Source organism: Leptodactylus fuscus, chromosome 1 (genome assembly GCF_031893055.1).
Source record: "Leptodactylus fuscus isolate aLepFus1 chromosome 1, aLepFus1.hap2, whole genome shotgun sequence".
NCBI classification, from domain to species: Eukaryota; Metazoa; Chordata; class Amphibia; order Anura; family Leptodactylidae; genus Leptodactylus; species Leptodactylus fuscus.
Genome location: NC_134265.1, coordinates 112,226,953 through 112,236,978, shown reverse-complemented (window position 1 = coordinate 112,236,978; position 10,026 = coordinate 112,226,953). Strand labels below are relative to the sequence as shown.

At 43.6% G+C, this 10,026-nt stretch overlaps 1 protein-coding gene across 1 annotated transcript in view; it reads right to left on the bottom strand.

Moving 5' to 3' along the window:
- Positions 1-173: 173 nt before the first annotated feature.
- C1H12orf43 (chromosome 1 C12orf43 homolog) overlaps positions 174-10,026 on the bottom strand; it is a 20,124-nt gene continuing 10,271 nt past the window's right edge. Inside the window, exons 5-6 of the mRNA XM_075276519.1 lie at positions 3,969-4,059; positions 174-654 (exon numbers count right to left, since the gene is read on the bottom strand). Of these exons, the coding sequence (XP_075132620.1) occupies positions 174-654; positions 3,969-4,059 (572 nt within the window). The remainder of the gene's footprint in view (positions 655-3,968; positions 4,060-10,026) is intronic.

The following is a 10,026-nucleotide window of genomic DNA, read 5'->3' as shown; positions in this document are numbered from 1 at the left end:
ATTGTGTACCTACTCTATTGCGTGGACAGAAAACTACACAGTTGAAACCACTGAACACTTTACCATTTCTGATGAACTTTTATCAATATAAAATAAGATTTGTGTTTATGAAACACACAGTATTTGCCTGGATAAGTCATGGATCATCCACAAACAAGAGCTACACATCAGTCTCATTCATTACAGTTTTCCTTCTTTTTCTTCTGTTTTGTCTTACTTTTTCCGAACACTGGATTTACAGTCTCATTACTAAATTCTATTTCCTTCTTCTTTTTCTTAGGTCCATCCTTTACAACTTCTGACTTATGACAATCTGAATGAACCTTATTCTTTTTAGATTCTTTTTCAGATTCTGAATGAATTTTCTGGTCATCTGATTGAGTCTCATCACTTGGTGCTCTTTCTTTCTTTTTCTTCTTCTTAAACCCATTCATTTCACGTTTCGGCTCCATGTTCTGGTCATCACTTTCAGTATCATCACTCAGTCCTCTTTCCTTCTTTGCCTTCTTTTTTTTCTTCTTTTTAGGTGGGTTATTACCGGATGTATCCGTCATCTCCACTGGGGAGATCTGTAATGCACTGTGTCTAAGAATATCTAAACCTGACACAGCTGCTTCACGACACCTTCTTTGTTTCTCCTCTTCACTGTCCTCACTGCAAAGATGAAGAAATATAGTGAGCCATTATATTCACTGTGTTATTTATTACACAACCAGTAGATAAAAAAAAAAAAGCTTAAAGAACAATTAATCTGAAATGGAAAATGAAGCCATAGGAGGACTCGACTGCATCATGGCGTTATACTCAGGGGACTTACACATCAGAGTGATTATGACTTTTCTTACTTACAAGTTGCTTGACTTACAGAAAGCCCCTACTAACTAATTATGGTCTCTGATTCTAAGGCCATGAAACAAATGTATACATGGATGCTGATATATAAATATTTTGTAGGAATAGCCCATTGTACAGTACTTAACGTATAATTATGAACTTTTAATAGAAGATTCCTTTCGTAGGTTGTCATTCATTCCGTCTGATAAGGCATCTAGATAGATTTTGGTGGGTATTCGTATCCATCATAAATCACTTAACTGTGGAAGATGACATGATGTATATATATATTACTATTTATATAGCGTCACACGATGTATGCTGCACTTTATAACAAACCGAACAATAAATAAATATAAGACTTGTTCCATAGTTTTTGTGATATCGGATACGATACATTGCTGACGTCCTAGTTATTCACACAGTGGACAACTGGGTAACCTTATTTGCACACGAGTTGCATCATTGATTTCCTGCACCAGGACAAAACATTAGAATATTAAAAAGGATCTGTCACCATACCTGCCATTTCTACTTTAGTAAATAATTAATTTCCCTAAAATAAAATATAAAACATAAAATTTTGAAGCATCTACTCATAGCTCTGTGTTGTACAGTTCCTCTGATATTCCTAGTAAAAACATATCAATAATTTGATGGACAACTGGGTGTAAATGGCATGTGCACCTTCATATTGTCCAATCGTGCCGATAATGGTTGACTGGGTAGAAGCACACCTCTCCCCTTCCCGACATGCGCCGTAATAGTACGGCGCATGTCGGGTCTGTAACTATGGCGACCGCCAGGTGTCTACTGCTTTAAGGAGTAGACAACTGGCTCTAACTGGCATTAACCCCTCCGGCGCCACGGTCAAAGGCGCCGGGGCGCCATTTTCCCAGTGGCGCATGGGCGCCGCCATTTTGCCCGGGATCGCCGGCTCCTGGAGCATGCTCCAGGGCCGACGTCATGTTGTCATAACAGCCGGGAGCCTGTACAAGGCTCCCAGGCTTGTCTACAATTTCTCCCTGGTCTATGCAGCCTGCAAAAGAGAGGATGATTTTTTGCAATGCATTAGCATTGTAATGCATTGCATTAGTGATCAGACCCCCTGGGGTTCAACACCCCTAGGGGGTCTAATAAATGCAAAAAAAAAAATATATAAAAAAATATAAAAAGTATTAATAATTCAAATCACCCCCCTTTCCCTAGAACACATATAAAAGTAGTTAAAAACTGTGAAACATATACATGTTAGGTATCCCCGCGTCCGAAATCGCCCGCTCTACAAATCTATAAAAATATTTTTCCTGTTCGGTAAACGCCGTAGTGGGAAAAATAGTAAAAAGTGCCAAACCGCCGTTTTTTTCACTGTTTTGATTCTGATAAAAATTTTAATAAAAAGTGATCAAAGCAATAACATTTCCCGAAAATGGTAGAGTCAAAAAGTACACCCGGCCCCGCAAAAAAAGACGCCCTAGGCATCCCCGTACACTTACGTATAAAAAAGTTACGGCCGTCGGAATATGGCGACTTTTAGAAAAAAAAAATTTTTAAACACAGTTTGGGATTTTTTTTAAGGAGTCAAAATGTAAATAAAACCATATAAATTTGGTATCCCTGGAACCGTACCGAAACACAGAATATAGGGGACATGTCATTTTGGCTGCACAGTGAACGCCGTAAAACCAAAGCCCGTAAGAAAGTCGCAGAAATGCATTTTTTCTTCAAATCCACCCCATTCTGAATTTTTTTCCTGCTTCCCAGTACATTATATAGAATAAGTAATGGTGGCATCATGAAGAAATTTTTTATTTTTTTTTAATGTAGATTGTGAGCCCCACATGGAGCTCACAATGTACATTTTTCCCTATCAGTATGTCTTTTTGGAATACGGGATGGAAATCCATGCAAACACGGGGAGAACATACAAACTCCTTGCAGATGGTTTTTTGCCCTTGGCGGGATTTGAACACCAGGACTCCAGCGCTGCAAGGCTGCAGTGCTAACCACTGAGCCACCGTGTGGCCCTGAAGAAAAATTTGTCCCGCAAAAATTAAGACCTCATATGGTTCTGGGAGCGGAGAAATAAAAAAAGTTATGGGGTTTAGAAGGAGGGGAGTCAAAAATGAAAAACGAAAATCAAAAAATGCCATCGGCGGGAAGGGGTTAATGTCATATTCATACAGCAGAAACCGATTTTTGGCTAATGTTTTTCACAAATCTGTGAGAGATCCATTTTTTTTTTTTTTTTTTTTTGCATAAACCCCCTTCACCTCTATGGGTGAATGATTAGATGATCCAACAACCAGACGAGCAACCCAGTCATGTGAATACAGCCAAATATTCAAAGATTTATAGGAGGAATAACAAAGGAGAAGAAAAGATGCACCAGAATTATTATATTATGGGACTGCTACAATGTCAAGACATGTTAAGAGTGGTCACAGGTCACCTTTTAACAATTTTCAAGTAACTCTAAGTCAATAGTAAAAAAGTAGCTTTTGTCCAAAGTCTGAGAAAAACATGCCACCGAAGTTTTATGTACTTGCCATTCTAAAGATCCCCTTCCGTCCTATACCACAGCCTATACTGTTCACTACAACTGGACATTGCTGGCCAAACAAGTATCAATCTTCTAAAATACCAGAATGATCTCTTTTTGATGCTGAAGCTTTTGTACTGTATGGTTAATAGTTTGTAGCATATGTACAGCATAATTAGTATATTGTATAATGTAATTTTTTGCTACTCAAGTTTACATATTTTCTTCAGAAATGGTAATTACTAGGGGCAACGCGGTGGCTCAGTGGTTAGCACTGCAGCGCTGGAGCCCTGGGTTCGATTCCCGCCAGGAACAACATCTGCAAGGAGTTTGTATGTTCTCCCCATGTTTGCGTGGATTTCCTCCCATTCTACAATGACATACTGATAGGAAAAAAAAAAAAAAAAAGTACATTGTGATCCCTATACAGGGGTCACAATCTACATAAAAAAAAAAAGAAAAAAAAGAAAGAAAGAAAGAAAGAAAGAAAGAAAGAAAGAAAGAAAGAAAGAAGTGGTAACTAATGAGAGAGCAAGTATTTTGACATTTGCTCAGCATTGTCAGACTGCTCCGATTCTGAAATACATCTCACCTGGTAGAAGATGCCACTCTGCGTTTCAAAGCTGGGGGAGGTGATATTTCTCCTGAGCAACCAGGAACTGATGTAGTTAACAGCCGAAAGCCTTAAATATGAGAATAAAACAAAGTCCAATACCACTTCAAATGACATAAGACATATCTAGAAAGGCACTGTATAATACATCACATAAAACGCAGTGAAAATAAATAGACTGATAGCCTGGCCTCAATAAGAAAAATCTATTAAAAGGTAGACGTGTCGGTTACTACAGTGCAATCCTCACTTACCAGAAGGGACACTAGACAATAAGCCTATCAATGCGTCTCCCCCCCCCCCCTCCATCTCCCAGAGTGCTACTGTGCACGCGCCGACGCCATTTTTATTGTAGTTCTAAGTATACCTTAGAACTACGCGAGCATGCGCAGTACGCTTGCGAACTTCTTCACTCCGGTAGAAAAGAAGATGAAGGCGGAGAAGAGCCAGGGCAGGAGGATGTCGCTGAAAGAAGAGGAAGGCGGGACCGAAGAGGACGTCGGATCGTGCACGACCGCCCCCTGTGCATGCAAAGGTATGATTTACATATATGTTTTTATAGTTTTATTTTAAAACGGGCGGGGTTTAAAATTAGATTACCGGTGACCGAATAGCCTTTTTAAAGGCTATTCACGCCTTCTTTCTTTGCTTTCTGTGGTTTCTTTGTTTCTGTATCGTCCTTGTCTCTGCCTTTTTGTCTTTGGTCCTCTTCCTCTTGTTTTTCCCTCTCGTCTTCCCTTCCTCCCCTGTTTCCTTTTTTCCCCTTTTTTTTTCTCTTCCTCCTCAATCATGACCTCTCTTAATCTTTGTACTCTTAATGTCCGTGGGCTTAACGTCCCCCAGAAACGTAGTCAGATCCTGTACCAACTTCATAAAAAGCGCTCCCATGTTCTTATTTTACAGGAGACTAACTTCAGGAAGGACCGCGTCCCGGATATCCGCAGTCGCTATTACCCTCTCTGGTTCCACAGCGTTAACCCGGTCGCCAAATCCAAGGGAGTAACTCTTGCACTTCATCGTTCACTGCAACACGAGGTAATGGACACCCTGATTGACCCTGACGGTAGATTTTTATTCCTTAAACTGCACACTGTGGACACTGTCCTCACTGTTGCTGGTTGTTATCTCCCAAACCAGGGTCAGCTGACCTTCTGTAGGACCCTGATTGGCAGGCTGGCAGACTTTTGTGAAGGTGTGGTAGTCTTGGGAGGTGATTTTAATTTTGTCCTGGATCCTTTAGTGGATTCCTCCCCTTCCCGTCCCCCCCACGCCCCGGCTCAACTGCGCCGCCTGATAGTTGCGCTTCACAATGCTCAGTTGATCGACATCTGGCACATTCTGCACCCAAGCGTTAGGGATTATACTTATCACTCCCCTGCCCACAACTCATATAGCCGTATTGACTTTTTTCTAATTAGTCACCACGCCCTTACCTGGTCTCCCGCTGTCTGTATCGACTCTGCTCTTTGGTCGGACCATGCCCCTGTGTTCCTATCTTTGGAGGTTCCGGGCCTGGCCCGTTGACCTTTCACGTGGAGACTCAATGAGAATCTACTGAAAGATGCTACCTGTAAGGCAGCTGTCGATACTGCCATTGGTGACTTCCTTAGTAACCATGCCCACGACTACTTCCCTCCCGATACAATGGGAGGCCTTGAAATGTGTTCTCCGTGAAGTCTTGATCCAACATGGCGCGCACTTAAAAAAGGAGCGTGCCACCTAGGTCTCTGCCCGTCTTCAGCTTATCCACTCTTTAGAGCTGTCTCACAAGCGCACCAGATCCCAGGAGACTTTGACAGAGTTCCTCAACGCGAGGAAGGAGCTTCGCTCCTTCCTTGACCAGACGTATCTCGGAGCTAAGGATTGGGTCAGGAAACATTACTATGAGTATGCGAACAAATGCGGCCGCTCTTTAGCACTTCATCTGCACCCCCGCGACGCCCTCTCTTATAATCCCACGGATATCGCGGCGGAATTTTGCTCCTTTTATAAATGACCTCTATAACATTCGAGGCCATTATGCTGACTTAGCCCCTTCCTCCCTCCGTGATAAGATCTGGAAATACGTTACTGCCACCACCCTGCTCACCCTCATGGCCACTGGTAGGGCTACCCTTGAAGCGTCTTTTTCCCTGGAGGAGGTTTCTCAGGCTATCCTATCTTCTCCGCCGGGTAAGGCTCCTGGCCCGGATGGGATTAGCGCCCGCTTCTATAAATGCTTTAGTAATCTTCTTGCCCCCGTAATGACCCGTGTCTTTAATAGTGTCGATGATTCCGCCTTGTTCGTCTCGCAGTCCCTTTCTGCTCTGATAATGGTGATCCACAAGCCTGGCAAGGACCCGGTTTGCCCGGCTAGTTACCGGCCCATTTACTTGATTAACATTGATGTTAAAGTGTTCGCCAAGCTACTTGCGAATCGCTTGTCTCCGCTCATGCCGGCCTTGGTCCATAATGACCAGGTTAGTTTCATTCCAGGTCGTGAGGCACGGGATAATGTTTGTAAAACTATCTTGGCCATTTCTGCGGCCCGCTCTCCCTCTGTGTCTGTTCTCGGACGACGCTGAAAAGGCGTTCGATAGGATGCATTGGGGTTTCCTTTGTGAGACTCTTGGCCAGATTGGAGTGGGTCCCGGTTTTCTGAACAAGGTGTTTGCCCTCTACGGTGATACGACAGTGCACGTTCGGGCTAATGGAGTCCTCTCAGATTTCTTTGTGGTTCGTACGTAACGTTACGTAAGGTAACCTCTGATTTATGATCTTATAGCGCCCGGTCCCTTTCCTGGTTTGGATGGATTCACACCCTTAAAAAGGACACACTCCCCCGGTTCCTGTACCTGTTCCAGTCGCTTCCTGTCCCACTCCCGCGCGATTTTCTTGCTCGGGTTCAGTCCCTGTTTGGAAAATTTGTTTGGGGCGAGTCGCAGAGCAGACTTCGTTACCGGATGTTCCCCCGTCGCAGGGGGGGGTTGTTTCAGGCCTTCCAGACATCAAATTATATTACCGCTCATCGGTGTTGCTTCGGCTCTTCGACTGGCGCTACCGGGGTGGTGACAAGCAGTGGGTCTCTACTGAGGCCGACTTGATCGCTTCGCTTCCCTTCCCTGGCTCCCGCCACATTTCCGTCCAAGGTCCTCTGGTCATTCTCTCCTTTCTCAACATTTTCTTCATGTCCCAGGCCCTCTGACCCCTCTCTTTCATAACCCTATGTTCCCCCCAGGATGTTGGGTTGACAGATTTCTCTTCTGGCACAGAGGCGACGAGGTTCGCTTCCAACAGGTGGCTGGCGACCCTCCACTCCCTCCATTTGACCAACTGTGTCTCTCCAATCCTGACCTCCGCCTATCCTGGCTGGAGTACAGTCAAATTTCCTCGTTCTTGCGGAAGTTCTCCCTTTTGCCCCTTCTCTCCTCTCCCTTATCCGCCCTTGAATCCATTCTCGCGGTTTCTGACCCATCTGCGCGAGCGCTTTCCATCCTATATGACGTCCTTCTCAGTGATGCCACGCCTGGGCTTCCCCCTTATGTGGCCTCGTGGAACTCTGATCTTCCCCCGGGTCTGTCGCCTGCTGATTGGAATAAGTCCTTTCTGCTATCACATAAACTGGCCTTGCCTTGCAGTGCGCAGAAAAGGAGTTTTAAAATTCTTACCCGTTGGTATAGGTGTCCCGATCTCCTCCATAGGATATTCCCCTCTGTTTCTGACCGGTGTTGGCGCTGTGAGGGGTACTATGCTCCACATTTGGTGGGAGTGCGACGTCCTTCAGCCTTTCTGGGACGTGGTTTTCTCCCTGTACTCTAGATTGTGTGACCGCCCGGTTGTTGCCTCTCCCCAGCTGGCTCTGCTGTCGGTCCTCCCTGGTAAGTTCTCCGAAATTAAGAAGGACCTGCTGGGGCATTTTCTTACGGCCGCCAGGGCTGTCATTCCTAGGCACTGGCGCAGCACTGCCCCGCCTCCTTTGCTTGAATTCCTGCAGGAACTTCTTATCCGGAGAATGGAGGCCCTGGTCGCGGAGGATTCCCCAGATTCCTCCAGGTTTGAAGGCCTCTGGCGGCCTTGGGTCTTGTTTCAAGAGTCTCCTGATTTTTCCTCTTCCTTTTCTTGAGGTGGGGTCGGAGGACATTCCCCCCCCCCTCTTTTCTGGTCTTTGATCGTGCCCTCTCTTCCCTCCCTGGTCTCCCCTTTCTCCCTGTTTTTCCATTTCCGTCTCCACTTGTCGTCTTGTCTTTAGCTGTTTCTGTGTCTGTTTGTGCTCTTTGTTTCCTGCCTTATTGTCTTCCTCTTTGTCTCCTTCCATTTGTAGGCCATTTCCTGTGGCTTGCGGTTGCTGGTTTTCATTATTTTGATCATATCAATGTTTGTATCACGTTGTACTTTGGGAGTCGGGGATGCTTCCTCGACTCTTTTCTACTTGCTGGGGCCTGCGAGCCTCAAATTTTGTTGATTATTATTATTTTTTGTTTCTCCTCCCTGTTTAAAAACCCTTAATAAAATTTGATTATACATAAAGGCTATTCACGCATATGTGGGGCTCATAAAGCATAATTTTGCTGATAGAGCCCCTTTAATAACAAGAATAGGAAGTAAAGATGGTGTCAATCATGTGACCCACCAGACATTTCATGTGATCTTGGTATTCAGTCACCACTGTCCTAATAGATCAAAGGTGAAGAGTAATTTATTGAGGGCCAGAACATATACAGTATTGTAGTAATAGCGTTTCATCATGTCTGTAACTGTGTGTGAAGAAGCAGCTCCAAAAGACTTCCCCGTGTGAAAAATAATGGACATATGACAGATTTGGTGTAAAATGGTCAATAATGGACATCAGATAAAATCCCATTCAAATCAATGGAATTTTTAATGGATTTGTGACGGTTCGGCTATTGTCTGTCGTTAAAATCTTGTAATGAACAACAGCAATGGACACTACTGAGGGGTACAAGCAGTAGTGTGAATGACCCTTTACTTCCTAAAACATCATGCCATAGTTGCTTGCTAACCTGCTGGGACTGTTAAAGTCATCTACATGCAGATGCAGGGCAGGGAAGCCGGCTAACAACACAGAGGAGGATGAGATGGTTTATTACACCTGGTGCCGTCCCGATCTTTCTATACACAGGCTCAATGGCATAGATATGACATTTAAAGGGGTTGGCCACTTTCAGACCTATTTTGAGAAGCAAATGTTATGGTTTGTATAATACATAGTTATAGAATTTTCCAATATAGTTTCTGTATCAATTTCTTACAGTTTTCTAGATTTCTGCCATTCATTCGGCTTACTTCTAGTGGATAAAATCCATGGCCATGTGATTAGCCCACAGTTGCACAGCTCGTTATAGTCACAGCACAGTAATGAGACATCTGCCTGGTAATGAGCTGTGCACCCGTGTGCTCATCACATGACCATGGACCTAGTTTTATACTCTGGAAGTAAAAAAGAATGAATGACGTAGAAACTAACTGGTTACAGCACTCTTATGGAAATGTGTTATTATAAAACAAAAACAAACAAAAAAACACACCTTCATGTAAATTACTGTTTATTAATTAGTATTTTGTTTTCCATTTTTACTTTTTCCACATTTCAGGAAATATTAAAAATTGTAAGATAATTTTTAACATTTCCCACTGTTGACCACTAGAGTGCGTCATATATGTCCTGAGTCAATGCACAGAGAGAATAGCCCATAGGAGAAGTAGCATATATTGCTGTATATATGTATATTGTATGTACAGTTCTATGATAATGGTCCATAACAGAGACCAAGTGCTGAACATACATAAACCACGTATGCTTCCCATCTCCCTGAGCTAGATCTAGCTGGAAGATCACGAGTAGACGGAAACGCTGCGCCATGCTTTGATCTGTATTCAAAACTGCACAAGTCTGTACTTGTGGGAGAGTTCCTCACAAAGCAAAAAAAAAAAAAAAACACAGCAGAGATAGCTCTTTTCCCATATTTATAATAGATGCGTCTGTAACAACCCATATTATAAAAAATCCCACAAGATGAAGTAGAGCTGAGCGTTTATG